Source organism: Salmo salar, chromosome 13, assembly GCF_965601325.2.
Source record: "Salmo salar chromosome 13, fSalSal1, whole genome shotgun sequence".
Classification (NCBI taxonomy): Eukaryota; Metazoa; Chordata; class Actinopteri; order Salmoniformes; family Salmonidae; genus Salmo; species Salmo salar.
In genome coordinates, this window is record NC_138303.1 from 25,683,645 (window position 1) to 25,707,701 (window position 24,057).

Below are 24,057 nucleotides of genomic sequence, written 5' to 3' on the forward strand. Positions count from 1 at the left end.
CATCTTATATGGGAAGAAATTCACCTCATTCAGTATAAATCTATAAAGCTTTTTTATTACTATTATTTCTAGCAAACATTATATAACAGACACACAATTAAAAAAATATAACATTTTTATAGCTATAACATTTACAAAGAAAAAAAAACAGCTAAGGTTTTTGAAAAACAAATGAACAAAAAAAAGTTCAAAAACTAAAGTGAAAGAGTGTGCTGAAAAAGATACCCGTATTGGAGCTTTAAAATACTTTCAATCATTTTTCCCTGCGCTCGAACACATACAGTACATGGAGAAAAGAAAGGGGAACAGAAGGGGTACAGAGTACAGTAAAATAAATAAATATGTTTTATGTTCACATACACCGAGTAGGTGCAGTGAAATGTGTTTTACAGGGTCAACCATAGTAGTACAGCGTCCTTGGAGAGAATTAGGGTTAAGGGCACACTGGCAGATTTTTCACCTTAACAGCTCAGGTATTCAAACCAGCGACTTTCGAACCTTTCAGGTCCTGGCTCAACGCTCTAACTGCTAGGCTACCTGCCGCCCTACAGTACAGAGGGGTCAAATGTCTGTTCACAAAGCATCGTGTTCCAACCTGTTATTAGCACCATTACTCTCCCTCTATCTAGCCTTTTTTTAATATTTCTACAATTTTAAAAAAATGGAAAAACACTCAGTTTCGAGGCGAGGTGACACAGACCCGTCTGTGTGGGAAGGGACTGTCTGTTACGAAATTTTCATTAGTGTTTTTCCCTTTGCTGAGACATTGTTAAGAACGAGGGCAATGCCTTGGCGAACAAGCGATTGACATGATCCGCCGATAACGAGAATAGTAAAAAGGCGAAGAGATGCTGATACTTTCATTCACCTTGCCTGCCCAGATCCACCGACCGACCGGCTGACAGACTTCGGCTCAGGAGAAGCTAGAAGATTTAAAACTGAGAACACATTGCGAAAGTGACAATCAGAGAGGTTGCATTAAATCGGTTTAGCATAGAACATCTGTATTGTAATATATAGTAATTTTTTGGGGCTCTGTACTCAAGAACTTTGGATGTGAAATGATACAATGACTGTGAGGTAAGTGCAGACTGTCAGCTTTAATCTGAGAGTATTTTCATCCATATCAGGTGAACCGTATAGAAATGACAGCACTTTTTGTACACAGTCCCACCTTTTTAGGCGACCAAAAGTATTGGGACAAATTCACTTATATGTGTATTAAAGTAGTCAAAAGTTATTATTTGGTCCCATATTCCTAACAAGCAATGAGTACATCAAGCTTGTGACTTAAAAAAGAAATACAAATAAAATGCTAACCTCCTCTGTTATTGTAATAGTGAGAGGTTAGCATGTCTTGGGGGTATGATATAAAATGCTAACCTCTGTTATTGTAATAGTGAGAGGTTAGCATGTCTTGGGGGTATGATATAAAATGCTAACCTCTGTTATTGTAATAGTGAGAGGTTAGCATGTCTTGGGGGTATGATATAAAATGCTAACCTCTGTTATTGTAATAGTGAGAGGTTAGCATGTCTTGTGGGTATGATATAAAATGATAACCTCTGTTATTGTAATAGTGAGAGGTTAGCATGTCTTGGGGGTATGATATAAAATGCTAACCTCTGTTATTGTAATAGTGAGAGGTTAGCATGTCTTGTGGGTATGATATAAAATGCTAACCTCTTATTGTAATAGTGAGAGGTTAGCATGTCTTGGGGTATGATATAAAATGCTAACCTCTGTTATTGTAATAGTGAGAGGTTAGCATGTCTTGGGGGTATGATATTTGTGCGTCACTCATTATTATTCACGATTCATACAGGACTATCTGTAATCTTGTTAGCATCCACATTAATGTAGAAGTTTTCAGAAACATATTCTATTCTTAATTACTCCAAAATGACCCAATACATTATTTACCATTCATTTCTATTGGGCACAAACAGCAAATGCAGCCAACAAGTTTGTAGAGTCACAAGCTTGATGCGTGCAAGGAATATGGGACCAAATACTAAACCTTTGACTACATTAATGCATATAAGTGAATATATACTTTTGGTCCCCTAAAATGGTGGGACTATGTACAAAAAGCGCAGTAATTTCTAAACGGTTCACCTGGTATGGATTAAAATGCTCTCAAATTAAAGCGGCAGTCTGCACTTTAACCTCATAGTCATTGTATCATTTCATATGCAAAGTGCTGGAGTACAGAGCCAAAACAACAACAAAATTGTCGCTTTCCCAATAATTACCGAGGGCACTGTATATACAGTATCTGTGATAGACTTCTTTAATACAGTTTACTTTCATACTGATTGAAAATCGATACCCTGCAGAAAACACTGTCAGTATGTAAGGGTGTGGGACAACCATTATGAAAACAGAGTGAACACAAACAAGTGCTTGATTCTCACTAAACATCTCATACTGTCAATGTGAAGCTCAGACTGCTGCCCCTCAGACCGCTGCCCCTCAGACCGCTGCCCCTCAGACCGCTGCCCCTCAGACTGTTGCCCCTCAGACTGTTGCCCCTGTCTGAGGTGTGTTAAGCAGAAATTGGGAGATGGGAAAAGAGGGATGAAGAAGGAGGGGTATGGGCTCATGCTTTGGGCAGCAGTGTGGACATCCTTAAAGTTGCCTGTTCTTTGTCCTTCCCTGCAACCCTGCCTCGTGGTCTCACACAAGGAGGGTGTATTTGTGCTTGCGTGTGCGCTCTACTGCCACTTCCTCTGCTTGGAGCCGTGAGGTAAATCGGTGGTCTTGTCAATCCCAGTAGTTCCGGTGGGAGGGAGGAGGTCGGGGGCTGACCATCGCCTCTTGCGTGGGCATGGCTGCTCCTGGGTGGGGGGGTCTGCAGGGGGAGGAGGGAGAGGAGGAGGGACGAGAGCAGGAGATGGATGACTAAGGGGAGGAGGAGGGAGAGGAGGGGGCATATCCTCCCTGTGTGTGCTGGCCCTGGCCCTGGCCCGGGTGTGTGTCCTGTGGCCTCGGGGGGCTGTGCCTGTGTGTAAGGGGGTGAGGGCCAAGCAGATGTCTCCCTCGCTGAGCTGGCGGCAGGACAGGCCGTAGAGCTGGGCAGTTCTCTGGGGACAGCAGGAAGACCAGCCGCGGTCACGCACGAAGAACGGGTACTCCACCAGAACCGTCAGTAACTCCTACATGCACAGAACAACAACATATTCACAACTGTGCTGGCATCTACATAGTTTTTACTAAGGATAGTAATTTCAATTAATGATTTCAACTATTGTTGTTGAAAGGAAATTTGTCATATGTTTACATTACGTGAGTAGAGCAGATTAAAAACGTTCGCTTTACTAGTGAATGACCAGTGCCTTTTATAAATAAATAGAATTTATTGTCTAGCAATGATTCAGATAGAAATATAGAGGATCGATGAGCTCCTGACCTGAGTGTTGCGGTCTGTGAGAAGGACCTGCAGGTGGTTGAAGCCGTGTTTGTTGCTGGGGGCGATAAGCAACACGGTGCAGGTGCTCAGGTGGAACTCTGGGGAGGTGTCAGCACTCCTCAGGAAGTCCTCCGTCCTCAGCTCTTCCACACGCTTCAAACGACCCCCCACCAGCTCAATCAGAGAACCCTTGGCAAAGTGAGGTAGGAGCGCTGGGGGGATGTGGTTGGGGGCAGGGGGTGAGGCGGTCATGTGGGGAAGGAAGGGGGAGGCAAGGGGACGCGAGTAGTGCTGCCCAGGAGAGAGCTCTCTGCTGTCTTTATCTCTGTCTCTTTTATTGTCTATCTCTCTGATGTCTCTGTCTCCTTCATGCTCTCTTTCTCGCTCTTGTTCTTGTTGTCTATCTCGTTCTCTGTCTTTCTCTGTGCTGTGACTGTTGGGCTGCCCCTGGGTTGAGTGCTGTGAGTTCCTCATTGTGTGCAAGCCATACAGAGAGCTGCCTGAGGGGCTGTACAGCGGGTAGCGCTGAGCCTGGGCCTGGGGACTGAGCTGGCTGGGCTGCAGGGTGGAGTAAACAGAAGCCAGTGAGTAGTAGACATGAGCCTCCGCCACAGAGCCCCCAAGGGGGTCCAGCAGCTCCCCTCTCCCTGCCCGGGTCTCTGCCCCATGGGGCTGGGGACTGGTGGGGATCAGGGTGGAGGTCCCAGCCTTTGGCGTCCCACGGGGATCCCTGTCCTGCAGAGAGGAATGTGAGTCAGGGCCCTCCGGAGGTGGCGCTTGGAAACCTGCAAACAGCTCTAAACGCCCTGTGGGAACCTCCTGGTGTCTCCGTCTCCCGTTGGCATGGGAACCGTGGGGGTTGCCGCCCAGCCTGGCACTGCCGCTGGGTTCGTTCCTGTACTCTCCTGAGGGGGGTGCCACCCTAGAGGCAGAAGCAGTCCTGCTGCCTGGCCCGTCCAGCCCGTTGGGCCTCTTGCCCAGGTACCTGTGTCTGCCCTCAGTCAGGGAGCGGTCACGGGGGTAGAGGGAGGGCTGGCTGAACAGGTGAGAGGGGGAGAAAAGAGAGGAGCTGTAGTCCCTTCGGCCTGTGTTGAAATAGGACCACATGTCTCTTGAGTCAGTGGGGAAGGGGCTCTTAAAGGAGGAAGAGGAGGGGGAGGGTGGCAGGATTTCACCTTGGAGCCACCTGGAGTGATGGGGGAAGGGGGTGGGGAGAGGATCATCCCTCTCCCCTACCTGGTTTTTGAGGAAGAGAAAAGGGACGGAGGAGGGGTAGGCCAGGTGCCATGGCAGAGGAAGGGGGATACACGGGGATGGGAGGGGGGGTGGGATAGAGGGTAGCAGGCTGTGGCGGTTCGTCAAAGCCTCTTCACTGCTCCCCCTGCCCCCCTCCCCCCTCCCTGAGCTGCTTGAGGGCCGGGTCCTCGGGGGCGTGGCGGGTGGCTTGAACTCGTCCAGGAGAGGGTGCTGGTTGGCCGAGCCATCCCGGAACTCCCTCTTCTTAGGGGGGAGGCACTCTTTGCTGCGATCAGGGCTGGGATTCATGGGTGGGCGCCAGCGGCAGCGGGCACAGGCCCCTGTGTTTGGGCGACGGCTAGGTCACATGGGCCTCACGGGGAAGAAAGGGGCGCAGAGAGAGGGATGGGCCTTGACACGACATCACTGTCAGATCACTGTAACCACAGAGAGACAGGGGAGGAGGTGAGAGAGAGAGGGAGACAAAGGGAGGAAGTGGGGGGGCAGAGAGAAAGAGAGATTGAGTGAAGTGTGTACATATCAGAGTGAAATGTGGACAGTGTGTCAGGCCTTGCTGTCAAGAGTTGTCAGGACTTAGCAGTCAGACTGCTCTGATACACACAAACAAACCAACGCCTGACACAGATACAGGCAGAGAATGTTTTCTCTCGCCTGTGTACATGCTGTAATCCTTTGGAGGCTGCGTTGCAAATACAGCAATGCAGATTTGATTGGACAGCCTGGAGTCTCTGATGTCAATAGAACTTCAGACAGTGAATCCCAACCAGAACACCTATTCTATCAACTCCAGGTGACCAACTCTTGCTCACCAACTACAGTTTGCGATCGTTGTAGTTACTACACATATTAATTACATTGCTGGTAATGTGGTCGGGACTGAAATTACCCAGTTTACTGGTCTCATTCAAGAAGCACATGAACTCCCACAAGTGTTCTAAAAATACGCTGCACATTGTGCGAACAGTGCAGTTCAGAGGCAGTGCACTATAGCTGTAAAAACACACATGCTGTATAAACTCCCAGCAGGAGACGTTTCATCTCTCTCTCTCTGAGGATGGAACATAGAGATATGGTTTATTCTCATGGAGCGCCTCCCTCACACCCCTGAGGGCTGTTCCTCTATGTCCTATTTACTACCGCACACACACACACTTACTTACACACGCACGCACACACACACACACACACACACACACACACACACACACACACACACACACACACACACACACACACACACACACACACACACACACACACACACACACACACACACACACACACACACACACACACACACACACACACACACACACACACACCCCTCAGGCTGCTATAACTCTCACTCCCCCAGCGATGGACAGAGCTGGTCACCACCCACCCTAAGCTGAGAAGAACACTGTTGATATCACCAGGGGTGGTGTGTGTTAGAGTATGTGTGTGTTTCCCTATATTTTGTGCCTTCAGAAAGTATTCACACCCCTTGACTTTTTCTACATTTTAAAATGCATTACATTTAGATTTTTTTGTGACTGGCCTACACACAATACCCCATAACGTTAAAGGGGAATTATGTTGTTCGAAAATTTTTACAAATTATAAAAAAATGTAAAGTTCAAATGTCTTGAGTCAATAAGTATTCAACCCCTTTGTTACGGCAAGCCTAAATAAGTTCAGGAGTAACAATGTGCTTAACAAGTCATATAATAAATTGCATGGACCAATAGGGTTTTCAGAATTTTTGAATGACTACCTTATCTCTGTACCCCAGACATTGAATATCCCTTTGAACATGGTGAAGTTATTAATTACACTTTGGATGGTGTATCAATACCCCCAGTCACTACAAAGATACAGGCGCCCTTCCTAACGCAGTTCCCGGAGAGGAAGGAAACCGCTCAAGGATTTCACCATGAGGCCAATGGTAATTTTAAAACAGTTACAGAGTTTAATGGCTGTGATGGAAAACTGAAGATGGATCAACAACATTCTAGTTACTCCAATATACTAGCCTAATTGACAGAGTGAAAAGAAGGAAGCCTGTACAGAATAAAACATTTCAAAACATGCATCCTGTTTGCAACAAGCCACTAAAGTTATACTGCAAAAAATGTGGCAAAGCAATTCACTTTTTGTCCTGAATACAAAGTCTTATGTTTGAAGCAAATCCAATCCAACATATTACTGAGTACCACTCTCCATATTTTCAAGCATAGTGGTGGCTGCATGATGTTATGGGTATGCTTGTAATCATTAATGAGAGTCTTGTCTTTAAAATGGTGTAAAATAGTCATATGTTTGAGAAATTGAAGTTATAGCATTTTTGTGGTATTTGTATTTCGCGCCACGCGATTCCACTGGCTGTTGACTAGAGTAGGACGCGTCCCACCCTAGCCCAGGGAAGTTAAGTACTGGGGAGTTTTCAGGATAAAAATTAAACAGAATGGTGCTAAGCACAAGCAAAATCCTAGATGAAAACCTGGTTCAGTTTTCTTTCCACCAGACACTGGGAGATGAATTCACCTTTCAATAATCTAAAACAGAAGGCCTAATCTAAAATGGAGTTTACCAAGAAGACAGTGAATTTTCCTGAGTGGCTGAGTTATAGCCAGACCTCAAAATGTTTGTCTAGCAATGATCAACAACTAATTTGACATAGCTTGAAGAATTTTGTAAAATAATAATGGGCAAATGTTGCACAATCCAGGTGTGAAAAGCTCTTAGAGACGTACCCATAAAGACCCAGAATTATGTAAATTAGATATTTCTGTACTTGTTTTACATTTGCAAAAATGTCTAAAAACATGTTTTCACTTTGTCAGTATGGGGTATTATGTGTAGATGAGTGCGAGAAAAAATCAATTTAATGAATTTTGAATTTAGACTGTAACACAATAAAATGTTGAGTAAGTCAAGGGGTATGAATTATCCACCGCCCCACCAGCACAGCTCCCGCCACTGTTACTGCCACCGCCACACAACGCCCACCACCCTCTCCAACGCCCACCCAGTCCTCGCCAACACTCACTACTCAGCAAGCCCGCACGGCTGTCTGCCCCGACTGTCTGCCCCGACTGCCAATTCTTCCTGTCTCGCTACCCGCCACCATTAGGCATGTAAATCTTGGTTGGGGGAAAAAAAATCCATGCCAGTAAAGCCACTACACAACACTAAACAATACATTAATTGCACTATAACGGTGAGAAATGGTGCCCACAAACTGTGAAGGCCTACATAAATCTGTCCCAACAGCAGAGTCCCTACATGTGTCCCAACTTCTTACCACTACTACACACCTGGCTATCAGCGGAGCCTTGTCTGGCAGTGAAACAGTTCATTCTCATTTACTGCCTTTTAAAAAACATAGCTGATATGGCTGACTTGCTCAAACAAATGTGCTTTTTTTACGGACAATTGAGATATACAAACTATGGTATAAGAGGACGACGGGTAGATAAGAGGCAATCCGTAATTTCGAATAAGACATTAATGAGTGAGCTAGGACTGATGTAGTCAATATAACTATTTGTTCAGCACTTTTGAAATGTACACCAACAGAATTCAGAACATGGGCCGTTCTTACAGTATTCTCCCTGTTCACCAAGTCAGAACAGTAGGATAAATAAAGTAGGCATATAAGCAGACAATGAAAGCTCTTACAATATTTGATGATGACATGTCACATCTGCTCCTGCTACACCCCCTAGTGGACATCCGGTGTCTCCTTGACCTGCAGCCATTCCCCCAGTTCTCTCCCTCTCCCTCTTCTTCTCTCTCTGTGTGTGTGATTGTGTGGTTGGAGACAGGTGTGCTGGAGTCATAGCAGTTCCCCACCAGCTGCAACCCGTTCCATAATCAAAACCTCTACAAATACTCAGTCCTGCCACTTCCACTCTGCCAGATCGTAATCTCCGTTCAGTCAGTCATGCTTCTAGCTATTTGTTGTTATTTAAGATCCTGCTGTGTCTATTTCCTTGCCTGACCCTGTTTCTCCACTCACTGCAGTTTTGCAGCTCTGACTCTGACTCTGGTTCCTGCCTCCTGTTCCACATCTCACCACCCTGCTACCCTGTTCTGGCTTCAACTCATCACTCCCTTGGATTCCCCTCCAGACCTGTTTACCCTGTCCCAACCCAGCTCACTCCAGCCTTCACATCTGGTATCCTACAACTCATCCAAGCTTCCCTGGATCTGCACTTCGTCTCTCCCTGTGTTACAATAAATATCTTGGTTCATTCATCCCTGTTTCCCGGTCTGAGTCTGCTCTTGGGTTCCCCTGTGCTGCTCCGCTTAATATGACATTTGTCTAAAACAGGCTGTAGGCTACATGTGCACCACCAAGTCAGAATAGTAGGCTAAATTATGTGGGGAAAATTGACCAAATTATTGGGTGAGGCACATGGGCTACTAACATCGTACTACACAACATACACCTAGTATTACTTTCTTAGCTACAGTATGCATATCTCCCTGGGATATTACATCATTTATGAAGCAGCATACAATACATTTTTTGGTCTGTGCTCACTTTATCAGGAAAGTGGCGCGGCGGTCCTTTGTGGGCATATTTAGTCATCAAACTTTGTCATCAAAGTATGGCATTATGATGCTTTCAAGACAACTGAGAACTCTGAAAAAACAAGGTTGAATCATGACGTCAGTGATCTTCAGGTCAGAGCTCTAGAAAGAGGCCGAGTTCCCGACTTGCAATTCCGAGTTGGATGACCTTTTAAAATGCATTTTCCTAGTCTGAGCTCATTTTTTTCCCAAGTTCCCAGAAGTCATGCTCTATTGACAGCATGGCCAGTGTTGAATGTTTATCATTTTAAGCTTGGAAAAGACACCCTTAAACCCAGACTTGCACCACACACCCACTCCACTGAATAGCAGGCTAATGTTTATACTTATTTTGCTTATTTCTCTTCATATGACAAGGATTTGCCAGTAGATTGTTGACTTGATGCATGATGATGACTGCTAGCTTGATCTGTTAACATGATCAGTCCAATCAAAGCAAATGTAGATATAACGTGATTTGATGTCATTTTATCTGTGGCCCAATGACCTTGAGCCTTCTTGAATGGGCACTTCTAATGCAACTCTATGGCAGCACCCAAGGGGCTTGAATTTTCAAGCTCTACCAGTAGATTTTGCGGTGATGTTGTGTCCCCATGAGTGACAGAACATTTAGCCAATCATGGTGCAGCTAGTGAACATAACCAACCCCTACGCTCCGTATTTTCCGCTGGCTGACCCACTACCACAGAAAACACTGAGCTAGGCTGAAACACCTGCATTTTGGAGCTCACTTACTCAAGTTTGTATGCAGATTTATTAACTCCAATTTTTTTTTTTACATTGATTGCAAACTGATATGTGACACGTATTAATGCCAAAATAACATGCAAAACAGGCAACAACAAAAAGTAGATACACTACTCCAGGAATTGACTTTAAGGCCCAATGCATTCATTTTTCTTTCAATATCAAATAATTTCTGGGTAACAATTAAGTACCTTGATGTAAATGTTTTTGATTACAATGTTGTTTTTTTAAAACTATTTCTCAAGCAAGAATTTTGCTAGCATTGTCTGGGAGTGATCTGAGTGGGGAGGGGGAGGGATATGTAATCTGAAAACGAAATGTTATTGCCAGAGAGGTTTGGAACTCTCATTGTTGTTGGTCTATATGAACATATACACCAGGCAGGCCAAAACCTGTTGATTAGAAGGGCCTGTGTAGATTGAATTTTCAACCAGCAACTATCAGGAAATAACACTGATATAATTTTTCACCACTTTTATAGAGTTTTCATTTCATCAGCTGTCTTACAATATGATACAAAACACAGAATTATCATTTTTTTGACTGCACTGGGCTTTTACGTGTTGGGGGAGTGGTTGGACAGTCTGGCATATATTGAGGGTTGGATTGGAGTAAAATCAATGGGAATTTAAGAGATTTTTATTGAAAAGCACAACAGACATCTGTGCTGAAGCAACCACATTTTCAGAGAATCACAATTTATCCCATAAATGTATTGATGTAGATGTCAATATGTAGAGATAACGCTAACTTCCTGAAAGAACTAAGGCATGCATAGGAATCTGACAGGTGAGGTTTTTCACCTTGGAAAGTATCCAAACTCCAATCGTCTCCTAAGCGATTGTTAACTGTATAACGGTATGTATAGACTATTGTTGATGAAAGAGCGATCTAAGTCTAAGTTTATCAGGGAGAAAGCAAGACTGCTCATTGCTATAGTACAATTTTAGTTTGCTTGGCAAAAGGCACTCTTGGGGGCATGGTTACAGAGAACAGTCATCTCCAGAATAACAAAGTAATACATTGGTGCCAGCTAATCCCATCATCCAGAGCCACAAGAAGTAAAGAGGGCAAGTCAAGTCAATTCCAATGTGCCTGCCAGTCTTCCATCCCACAGCAGCGGAGTGACAGAGGGAACATTTATGCTGACTGATGCTCTCTGAGGAAAACCTTTACAGATTCACTCTAAAGCTGAAGAAAAACTCCTTCATGTCTCACACAGGAGGGCTGAGAAGGCATACACATGCTCACACACACACATACACACACACACACACACACACACACACACACACACACACACACACACACACACACACACACACACACACACACACACACACACACACACACACACACACACACACACCACACACACACACACACACACACACACACACACACACACACACACACACACACACACATCCTTATTGCACAGCAGTTTGGTTGGAGTGTTGTGGTAATGTTACAGTAAATGTCACTCATTGGAAAGAAAGGGACCATCCTTTGCTTTTACATATAATCAAAGCATGTGTAATGCATATTAAGAAATACAAATGCTCGAAAATATCAACAGGCTTTGATGTCATTGAGGAATTTGTGAAATATTTTCTAAATGCCTCTCCTCCTCTCCACCAGTGATGTAGAGGTAAAAAAAAGGTGTGTAAACTCTGATTGCCGGACGCGGTGAAAAAAGTAATGGTCCCTATACTTTCAATGGATTTTTCTGCATAAGGTGGGTAAACCGTCAAGCAAAGAACATAACGTGGGTAACCTGTGTTTACTTGAGTTTACCATCCACTACACCACTTCTCTCAACAGGAAATACACGTAGTGTTGTATTAACCTACTGTCCTGCATAAGAATGAGACAGAACCTCCATTCAGCATCTGATCACAGAGAGGACCCAGATTGACTCAGCTATTCCACCTCCGCCATAAACAACTGGATCAATAGGTGTGACCACACCAATACATCTCCACTCCCACTCAGAAACAAGTTCTGTATAAAACTCAAAGTCAATCCATTTAAAAAGAGAGAATAGAGGGTAAAGAATCTTAATTAACTCCCAGGGTGAATGTGTTATGCAGTAGTCAAATTCATCTAGCTAAACAACAGTTAGACATAAAAAAGAGCAGTTGAGAACACAAGAGAACAGACTGGTTGATGGAGTTGGTTGTGATGAATGGATCCAAAGTACAGCAACTGACCTTAGAGTGGGCTGCTGACCAGAGTACTGTCCGAGTGTTGGGCACCATACATGCTGCAGTCATCCAGGGGATCAAGCCCCTCCCCCCAGACTGCTTCCTACTTTACCTCCACAGCACTAATAGAAACACCAGCAACAGCTGCCAGTCACACCCTGTCACACAGCGATGTATGTGAGAAATAGAACAAGCAAGCCCACCAAAGTGAGAATAACACTGAGAAGCCTTGAGACTGCGCGTGTCAGTGTGTCAGCATGTGTATGAGCGTCAGTGCCTATTTGAGACTGTGTGTGTGTGTGGTGTGTGTGTGTGTGTGTGTGTGTGTGTGTGTGTGTGTGTGTGTGTGTGTGTGTGTGTGTGTGTGTGTGTGTGTGTGTGTGTGTGTGTGTGTGTGTGTGTGTGTATAGACTTGAGGAAATGAGTAATATCTAGCAGTGAGAAGCATGTCTGCTATGCAACGAGCTACATAAGCAGACCAGTTGCCGCTACCACCCACTCACCTTACTGTGAAAGGGATGGACACACGCACACACACACACACACACACACACACACACACACACACACACACACACACACACACACACACACACACACACACACACACACACACACACACACACCATCAATCCACTATGATCCTTTAAACAAATATTCTCCTTTCTACACAAGTGTGTGTTGTCTTCAATTAGAAAGAGAAAAAACGTAGAGATAGTTGATGAGAGACTGGGAGGGACAGGGGACAGTCTCATCCTACACACTTTAGCTTTAGCTGCTGCCTCTGACTCAAAGCTAAACCTCACATCTCTCTCACTATCTCTGTCACACACACACACACACACACACACACACACACACACACACACACACACACACACACACACACACACACACACACACACACACACACACACACACACACACACACACACACACACACACACACACACACACACACACACGGGACCCAGGGAATGCATTGAACCCACAGTGCAATGATTCAAGCCGTGAGAGACTAAAGCTCCCTGTAGTATTGTGTAAAGTAGCTGCTGAACCATTCTGATGACAGAGATTAATGAGGAAGCCCATTCAGTGTCTGAATTGATTCTCTATGATATCTAAAAACGAATTAGAACCAGTAAAACACAAATAGAAATCTAAGACTAGAAATGCCAGTCAATTATTAGTCATGTTCATGACCACTAAAACGACCATAATCTCACAGCTCACTCACAAAACTGCACGCTAACACCAACATACCCACGTACACGTGCACACACACACACACACACACACACACACACACACACACACACACACACACACACACACATACACATATGTAAGGATTGGGGAAAACCCCATCTGCAAGATGTAAAGTGTAGTTTTGCATACCATCATACATGCACAGAATCTATCCAAAACATCCATGCATAATGTACTAGATCACACAAACATGGACGCTGCTCTAAAGGGGAAAAGACACAGTGAGATGTGTCTGTCTATAGCATAGCTAACATTCACACCATTACCAATGTGTTAAAAAATGTAGTTTATATTCCCCTGACGCTGTGGTAGAGGTGGCATGCAAACTTTTACAATCTGTTAAATGCTATTTTCATAATAATTCAATCTAAGAAATCGAACCTTAGGCTGGTGGGGCTGTTTCATAAAAGAGCAGCTAAACCTGTTCTGCTATTATATAGGGTACTGTATATCAACATGCTGCTATAATTATATAGTACTGTATATACTGTAGTATTAATCTTCTTCTTTGGTTTTTAATAAATAAATAATTAACCTAATTAAATAACATTTACATTATTTAGCAGACGCTCTTATCCAGAGCGACTTACAGTAGTGAATGCATACATTTCATAGGTTTTTTTTCTTCTCCGTACTGGTCCCTGTGGGAATCGAACCCACAACCCTGGTGTTGCAAACACCATGCTCTACCAACTGAGCCACACAGGACAAATAACTAAAGTGTAACCACAATTGACCAGAGAGGATATGTTTTTTAGCAAATATTGAATGAATTGGGACTTTTCAATCCATTCAATTGTTGTAATTTATTTAATCATTTATTTATTGGAACTATAAATGTAATAAACCATGAACTCCAATTATAAGAGACGTTAGATATCACTCAGTTATACATCATCTGGCAAATACTATTTTACTTAAAATGTTTCAATGAACTTTGATTTGAAAAGCAAAAGCAACAGTTATATCCCCAAAAGGAAGCCCATTCAGTATCTGAATTGAAAAAGCAGCCATTGAAAACATACTGTGGAGACCGCGGATGAAAATAATAGTGAATTTGATATAACATTCCTTTCACAGGTAAAGGTAAATAGACATGGTGAGATTTGTCTATCTGTCTAGCATAGCAGACATTCACACCCTTACCAATGTGTTATATGTGATGTAAAGGATACATTCGTTTCAGTTGGTAGAGTACAGTACAGAACTAAAATTAGCAATGTGTTGACTGATATTACAATTTCTCATGATAATGTGCTTTTCTCTTGCTATGATTTAAATGCAATGCAATCTAATGTATCTACTAGGAAGGATTTACATTGTGGTTTAGAGAAAACAAACTACTCTTCTGCTTCTTCTTCTTCTTCTACTACTACAACTACAACTACTGCTACCACTACTTCTACTACTACAACTACAACTATTACTACTACTACAACTACTACTACTACAACTACTACTACTACAACTACTGCTACTACTACTTCTACTACTACAACTACAACTACAACTATTACTACTACTACTACAACTACTACTTCTACAACTACTACTACTACCTCTACTACAACTACAACTACTACTACTACTACTACTACTACAACTATTACTACTACTACTAATGCTGCTACTACTACGACTACAACTACTACCACTACTACTACAGCTGCTGCTGTTCCTACTACTACTACGACTACTACAACTACTATTACTACTACTACTTCAATTACAATAACTATCAAAACATATTGTACTACTATTATCCTAACATTAACGTGTGTAATAAAATCCAAATTCTTAAGTTAATTTCCATGTATGATTGAAAATAGATTTCTATGTATGCTTGATAAAGTTCCAGTCATCAGCAGTGTGTAAATATAGATGCAACAGATCAGTCATAACGAAAGGGGAAAAGAGAACAAGCACACTACTCATCAAAGTGTGTGTCATTACAAGCCGATGGAGAAATGACAGTACGTATTGGGCTAGGGTTGCACTATGCCATATATTTTTTCATATTGAGAGCCTATGGTCTTTTGTCTGAACAGAAGAGTACAAATAATGCACTTCTTAGAATTACATTTAAAAGAGAATCTAACTCCCCTGTCCCAAATCTCACACGCACACGCACACGCACACGCGCACACGCACACGCACACGCACACGCACACACACACACACACACACACACACACACACACACACACACACACACACACACACACACACACACACACACACACACACACACACACACACATGCAATTCGATTGAAACATGCCGTTCTGTCCATCAGGAATGACATTACTCATGAAGGCGTTATTGTACTCTAAATGTCAGTCAGACATTGAGTATATAGCACAACAAGAAAGGTCAAATGACTTAAAACAAACCAAATGGGTCAAAGCGCTTTAGGAGTGTAGCTAGGTCAAAATCGTTCACGATACCAGACAGGAGCAGAAGCTTAATTGTTTTCCACATGCTGCAGAGGATAACATCATTCAGTTTTTTGTAGTTTGAATGAGAATGCTGTTTTGTATTGTTCTCCCCGATGAGTAGAGGGTATATGGTGTCTTATCACGTTTCAGCACATAGTGGCAATGCGTGATGGACGTCTGATGCAGCAGAAATGTGTTGCTGAATGTAACAGATCCCTTCATCCATAGAGAGGAGAGGAGAGAGGACATGCAGGCTGTATTTAGGCCCTACATATGCCTACACATGTTTTCCTTTGTCTAAGTACAGTAAGTGAATGTGTCTGTGTATGTGTGTGTGTGAGAGTACTACTCCCTCCATGTGTGTGGTGGCTTACTCTACAGGGTGCCTGAGGTAAGCCTGTGAGTGGCCATGGTGAAATGGGAGATAGCTGATTGGGCTACAGGCCAGGTCAGCCTTACAGGTCCTGACCCATTTTCAAACAGGATGAGCCAGCCCAGCCTACAGCAGCCTGATCCCCACTGAGGCTGAGCTGATGGCTCAGAAGTTACTACTAACACAAACACACACACACACATACACACACACCACACACACACACACACACACACACACACACACACACACACACAGACAGATACAAACACACAGACAGACAGATACAAACACACACACAGACAATTATTGTAATTTATTTATTCATTTATTTATTGGAACTATAAATGTAATAAACCATGAACTCCAATTATAAGAGATGTTAGATATATCTCAGTAATACATCATAGGGCAAATACAATTTTACTTAAAATGTTTCAATGAACTTTGATTTGAAAAGCAAAATCAACTGTTACAGTGGGCTCCAAAATTACTGGCACCCCTGACTGGCAATGCACAAACAATACTTTAAAAAATATAAACAATATAATTATAGAGATAAACTCAAAATACCAACATGTGAGAAATACCGTACTTTATTAATGTTTCAATGGAACCCACCACAATCATACAATTATTTAATACAAAATACATTTCACCAAAATCAAGGTTTCATAATTATTGTCACTCCTCATTTAGTACTTAGTGCCACCACCTCTGGCAAGGATAACAGCATGGAGTCTTTTCCTGTAATGTTTGACAAGGTTAAGGAACACATTTGGAGGGATTTTGGACCATTCCTCTATGCAGATCCTTTCAAGATCCTTCACATTCTTGGGTTTGCGCTTATCAACTGCCCTCTTCAACTCAGCCCACAGGTTTTCGATTGGATTGAGGTCCGGAGACTGAGATGGCCATGGCAGAACATTGATTTTGTTGTCACAGAACCATTTCTGTGTGGATCTTGAGGTATGTTTTGGGTCATTGTCTTGTTGGAAAGTCCACATACGGCCAAGTCCCAGCCTTCTGGCAGAGGCAACCAGATTGTCAGCCAAAATTGCCTGATACTTGGTAGAATTCATTATGCCATCAATCTTAACCAGTGCCCCTGAACCTCCGGAATTAAAACAGCCCCAAAACATCACTAACCCCCCTCCATATTTCACCATGGGTATGAGGTGACTCTCCTTGTATGCATCTCTGTTTCGACACCAAACATGCCAAACATGCCGACCAAAACGTTCAATTTTGGTCTCATCTGACCAGAGCACCTTCTTCCAATCATAATTTAAATGACGTTTGGCAAACTCCAAGCGCTTGTGTCTGTGTCTTGGGGTCATTAAGGCCTTTCTTCTGGCAACCCTTCCAAAGAGCCTGTAGTTGTGGAGGTGGCGTCTGATGGTGCTTTTTGAAACCTGGTGACCCCAAGACGCCACCAAGGCCTGAAATTCTTTCACAGTGATTCTTGGGAATTTTGTTGCTTCTCTCACGATCCTCCTCTCTATCCTGGGGGGCAAAATGCATTCGCGTCCTCTACCCGTGAGGATTTCAACTGTTCCATATCTTTAGAATTTTCTAATAATTGCCCTGACAGTGCTCAGTGGTATATTCAATTGTTTGTGGATCTTCTTGTTGTCATTACCAGATTTATGAAGGTCTACGACCATCTGTCTCTTTTGAACTGCTAGTTCTTTTGTTTTCTTCAGGGTGTTGGATGACAGCGGGATATTGCATGTGTGTTACCTCATTTTTATACCCTAGTGAAACAGGAAGTGATGTAATGGCTCAATATAGTTCCTTAAGACTTAGATAAACTTAAATAAGTGGAATTTCATTTGTGGTTTAATTTTGGTAGATGTTATTTACAATACTCTTTAAGGGTGCCATTAATTGTGAAACCTTGATTTGGAGGACATTGATTTTTAATTAAATCAATAAATTATTTTGGGTGGTTCCATTGAAACATTAATAAAGTACAGTATTTCTCACATGTTGGTATTTTGAGTTTATCTCTATAATTATATTGTTTATATTTGTATTGTATTTGTAAGTATTGTATGTGCATTGCCAGTCAGTGGTGCAAGTAATTTTGAAGCCCACTGTATATCCAAACAGACAGACAGACAGACAGACAGACAGACAGACAGACAGACAGACAGACAGACAGACAGACAGACAGACACACACAGACAAATCAAAGTTTATTTGTCACGTGTGCCAAATACAGCAGGTGTAGACCTTACAGTGAAATGCTTACTTACAGTCCCTTAATCAACAGTGCAGTGTTTAAGTAAAAAATAGGTAATAGGTAAACAATATATAAGTAAAGAAATAAAAATAATAAAGTAAAAAATAACAGTAGCGAGGCTATGTACAGTGGTACTGGAACAGAGTCAATGTGCGGGTGCACCGGTTAGTCTGTCTATTTGAGGTAATATGTACAGTTGAAGTCCGAAGTTTACATACACCTTAGCCAAATACATTTAAACTCAGTTTTTCACAATTCCTGACATTTAATCCTAGTAAAAAATCCCTGTTTTAGGTCAGTTAGGATCACCAGTTTATTTTAAGAATGTGAAATGTCAGAATAATAGTAGAGAGAATGATTTATTTCAGCTTTTATTTCTTTCATCACATTCCAAGTGGGTCAGAAGTTTACATACACTCAATTAGTATTTGGTAGCATTGCTTTTAAATTGTTTAACTTGGGTTAAACTTTTCGGGTAGCCTTCCACAAGCTTCCCACAATAAGTTGGGTGAATTTTGGCCCATTCCTCCTGACAGAGCTGGTGGAACTGACTCAGGTTTGTAGGCCTCCTTGCTCGCACACACTTTTTCAGTTCTGCCCACACATTTTCTATGGGATTGAGGCCAGGGCTTTGTGATGGCCACTCTAATACCTTGACTTTGTTGTCCTTAAGCCATTTTGCCACAACTTTGGAAGTATGCTTAGGGTCATTGTCAATTTGGAAGACCATTTGCGACCAAGCTTTAACTTCCTGACTAATGTCTTGAGATGTTGCTTCAATATATCCACGTAATTTTTCTCCCTCATGATGCCATCTATTTTGTGAAGTGCACCAGTCCCTCCTGCAGCAATGCACCGCCACAACATGATGATGCCACCCCCGTGCTTCACGGTTGGGATGGTGTTCTTTGGCTTGCAAGCCTCCCCCTTTTTCCTCCAAACATAACAATGGTCATTATGGCCAAAAAGTTAGATTTTTGTTTCATCAGACCAGAGGACATTTCACCAAAACGTATGATCTTTGTCCCCATGTGCAGTTGCAAATCGTAGTCTGGCTTTTCAATGATGGTTTTGGACCAGTGGCTTCTTCCTTGCTGAGCGGCCTTTCAGGTTATGCCGATATATGACTCGTTTTACTGTGGATATAGATACATTTGTAGCTGTTTCCTCCAGCATCTTCACAAGGTCCTCTGTTGTTCTGGGATACATTTGCACATTTTGCACCAAAGTACGTTCATCTCTACGAGACAGAACGCTGCGCGGTCCCATGGTGTTTATACTTGCATACTATTGTTTTATTTTTAAATGTTAAAAAAAATAAGTATTTTTATTTTGTATTATTATATATATTTCTTTTAGGGGTGGATCAGCTCAATATTGCGGAAAGATTGTTGCTTCCATCAATGTAATTGTCTGCATCATTTCCAATCCCCCATATACACTGCTCAAAAAAATAAAGGGAACACTTAAACAACACAATGTAACTCCAAGTCAATCACACTTCTGTGAAATCAAACTGTCCACTTAGGAAGCAACACTGATTGACAATAAATTTCACATGCTGTTGTGCAAATGGAATAGACAACAGGTGGAAATTATAGGCAATTAGCAAGACACCCCGAATAAAGGAGTGGTTCTGCAGGTGGGGACCACAGACCACTTCTCAGTTCCTATGCTTCCTGGCTGATGTTTTGGTCACTTTTGAATGCTGGCGGTGCTTTCACTCTAGTGGTAGCATGAGACGGAGTCTACAACATTCAACTATGTAAAGAAAAAAGTATTTAATAAGATTATTTCTTTCATTCAGATCTAGGATGTGTTGTTTAAGTGTTCCCTTTATTTTTTTGAGCAGTATATTTTTGGGGTAAATATATATATCCATATACATACACGCATGCATACACAAACACATATATACATACACATACCTATATAGATATACTTTTTTTTAGAATATGCCTTTATAATTCCCTGCAAACCCTACCACCCTTCCCCCAATTGTAGTAAACTAATAAACATTAACACTTAGTTTATTTTTTTATTTCACCTTTATTTAACCAGGTAGGCTAGTTGAGAACAAGTTCTCATTTACAACTGCGACCTGGCCAAGGTAAAGCAGAGCAGCTCGACACATACAACAACACAGAGTTACACATGGAATAAACAAACATACAGTCAGTAGATCTTATATCTTATATATCGTATACACATTTTACAGACACAATCTATTTTACAATAGCTATATTTTGTTTGTTTTTAGTCCTTCCTCTGTTTCTGATGTCCATCCAGTTTGATTTCTATTTGTAACTGTGCTATTTCTGTCACGTCCTGACCAGTATAAGGTTAATTGGTATTGTAGTTTGGTCAGGACGTGGCAGAGGGTATTCGTTTTATGTGGTTCGGGGTGGTGTGTTTTGTTGAAGGGGCATTTGGTTTAAGTATTCCGGGGTTTTTTCGGGCACTGTTTGGTTTTCAGGTATTCTATGATTTTGTCTAGTATGTCTGTTTCTATGTTTGGTTAATTGGGGTTGGGACTCTCAGTTGAAGGCAGGTGTTGTCTATCTGCCTTTGATTGAGAGTCCCATATATGAGGGTGTGTTGGTGTTTGTTATTTGTGGGTGATTGTTCTGTGTTGAGCCTATGCTTTGCAGACTGTCAGTTTATTGTTCGTTTTCTTGTTAGTTGTTTTTGTATTCGTTTTGATTTAATTAAATGTTTAAAATGAACAACTGCACACCTGCTGCGTATTGGTCTACATTCTCAGATGACGATTTCGCATTATCGTCAGAAGACGAAGATAATTGTGACAGAATCACCCACCAACTATGAACCAAGCAGCAGAAGAAGGAGCAGAGGGACTTCGAGTTGGACTGGCGGGAGAAGTGGACCTGGGAGGAAGTTCTGGACGGGGCCGGACCTTGGCACCAGGCTGAGGATTATCGCCGCCCGCAGTGTGAAATTGAGGCAGCCAAGGCAGAGAGGAGGTACGAGGCCAAGGACGCGCTGAGGGAGAAGCACGAGAGGCACCCCCAATAAAAAAATTTGGGGGGGCACACGGGTAGTTTGGCTAGGCGTAGGAAGAGCCGGAAGCCAGCTACCCGTGGTTATATGGAGGAGCGTATGAGGTGGAGAGCGCCATGTTTCGCTGAGGAGCGCACTATCTCACCCATACGCACGCACAGTCCGGTGCGTGTTGTTCCAGCCCCTCGCAGGTGCCGTGCTAGAGCGGGCATCCAGCCTGGTAGGAGGATGCCTGCGCAGCGCATCTGGTCGCCGGTACGCCTCCGAGGACCAGGCTACCCAACTCCCGCTCTACGCACGGCTACCATCAGGCCCCTGCACAGCCCAGTCTGCCCTGTACCAGCACCCCGCTCGTACAGGGCTACTAGTTCCATCCAGCCAAGACGGGTTGTGCAGGAGGTAAGATCAAGACCGACTGTGCGCCTCCATAGCCCTGGGTTTCCAGCTCCTGTCTCTCGTGCGGACCCGGAAGTGCGTCAACCCAGTCCGATTCGTCCTGTTCCCGCTCCCCGCACTAGCCTTCAAGTGCGTAAACCCAGCCACGCCAGTCAACAGTCACCGGAGCTGCCCGCCAGTCAACAGTCGTCACCGGAGCTGCCCGCCAGTCAACAGTCGTCATCAGTGCTGCCCGCCAGTCATCAGTGCTGCCCGCCAGTCAACAGTCGTCGCCGGAGCTGCCCGCCAGTCAACAGTCGTCGCCGGAGCTGCCCGCCAGTCAACAGTCGTCGCCGGAGCTGCCCGCCAGTCAACAGTCGTCGCCGGAGCTGCCCGCCAGTCAACAGTCGTCGTCAGTGCTGCCCGCCAGTCAACAGTCGTCGTCAGTGCTGCCCGCCAGTCAACAGTCGTCGGAGCTGCCCGCCAGTCAACAGTCGCCGGAGCTGCCCGCCAGTCAACAGTCGCCAGAGAGGTCAGACTGCGCTGAACTGCCGGAGTGGCCAGACTGCCCAGACTGTCCCGAGTTGCCAGGCTGTCCCGACTGTCCCGAGTTGCCAGACTGTCCCGAGTTGCCAGACTGCCCCGACAGCCTGGAACGGCCTGAGCCGGAGCCACCTCCAGAGATAGGTGGGTTGGGGAGGGGGGGTGTAGCACAGTGCCGTCGTTGACGGCAGCCACCCTCCCTTCCCTCCCTTTAGTAAGGGGGAATTTTTATTTTTGGTGTTGCTTGGGGTTATTTTTAAGGTGCTTCCGGGGTTAACACCTTTAAGGGGGGGGGGGGGGGTACTGTCACGTCCTGACCAGTATAAGGTTAATTGGTATTGTAGTTTGGTCAGGACGTGGCAGAGGGTGTTCGTTTTATGTGGTTCGGGGTGGTGTGTTTTGTTGAAGGGGCATTTGGTTTAAGTATTCCGGTGTTTTTTTGGGCACTGTTTGGTTTTCAGGTATTCTATGATTTTGTCTAGTATGTCTGTTTCTATGTTTAGTTAATTGGGGTTGGGACTCTCAGTTGAAGGCAGGTGTTGTCTATCTGCCTTTGATTGAGAGTCCCATATATGAGGGTGTGTTTGTTATTTGTGGGTGATTGTTCTGTGTTGAGCTTTATGCTTTGCCAGACTGTTTGTTGTTTGTTCGTTCTAGTTCTTTGTTATTTTTGGTGTTCATTTTGTATTTATTAAAAAGCAAGATGAGCATACACATACCTGCTGCGTTTTGGTCCTCCATTTCCAACGACAAGCGTGACAATTTCACAAAAGTTCTGAACCTATATACATTTTACAGACCCCGTATGTTTTATATTGGTTATCTTGTTATTAGTGCCACCCTTCAGCTCCATTCAACCCCTCCCATCTATCTCTCAACATCATCCATTTTGGATTTCTATTTGCCATATATTTTTCAACTGTGCAGTGATGCTTCACAAAAGTATTGAACCTTTCTATTCTCATAGCTTCTACAGATTGTAAATTAAAAATAAACATTTTTGCTAAAATAATTATTATGTTATTGATTGACTATGGCTTTTCAAATCACCCAGTATTGCTATCTACAGCGTTAGTTCTACGCAAATGTTGCAATTCTTCAGCCATTCCTGGACCTGTGACCAAAAACAAGCTACATATGGACAATACCAAAATAAATGATCTAATGACTCTGTCTCCGCACAGCAGAATCTGCAGAGCTGGGAAGATTTCCCCCATATAAATAACATTCTATTGGTTGTAAGAGTTTTGTATATTAGTTTAAATTGAAAAATGTGAAGTTTTGAATCTGGATTTGTTTTGCGTATCAATTCATAAACCATGTGCCATGGAATGGGTACATCGAATATCTCTTCCCAACTATTTTGCAATTTATATGGCACAGCTGTCAGTTTTATGCTCCTTGAATGAAATTGGTATATATTTTTATTTATCACACTTTTCTTTAACCATTTATGTTCTTTAATACAGGGCCGACATACAAGTTTCTTACTTTTTTCCCCTTCTACTTGCCTCTTCCATTTCTGTGGTAATGCTGCAATTAATTGGTTGTAATTTTGGGTAGAGCAGACATTTCCATATGTCTGTGTT

At 43.2% G+C, this 24,057-nt stretch overlaps 1 protein-coding gene across 1 annotated transcript in view; it reads right to left on the reverse strand.

Moving 5' to 3' along the window:
- Window positions 1–72: 72 nt before the first annotated feature.
- The window catches only part of zmp:0000000926 (uncharacterized), a 55,192-nt gene continuing 31,207 nt past the window's right edge, over window positions 73–24,057 (reverse strand). Inside the window, exons 2-3 of the mRNA XM_082959910.1 lie at window positions 3,413–5,085; window positions 73–3,158 (exon numbers count right to left, since the gene is read on the reverse strand). Coding sequence (XP_082816036.1) covers window positions 2,718–3,158; window positions 3,413–4,957 — 1,986 coding nt within the window. The 5' untranslated portion in view covers window positions 4,958–5,085 and the 3' untranslated portion in view covers window positions 73–2,717. The remainder of the gene's footprint in view (window positions 3,159–3,412; window positions 5,086–24,057) is intronic.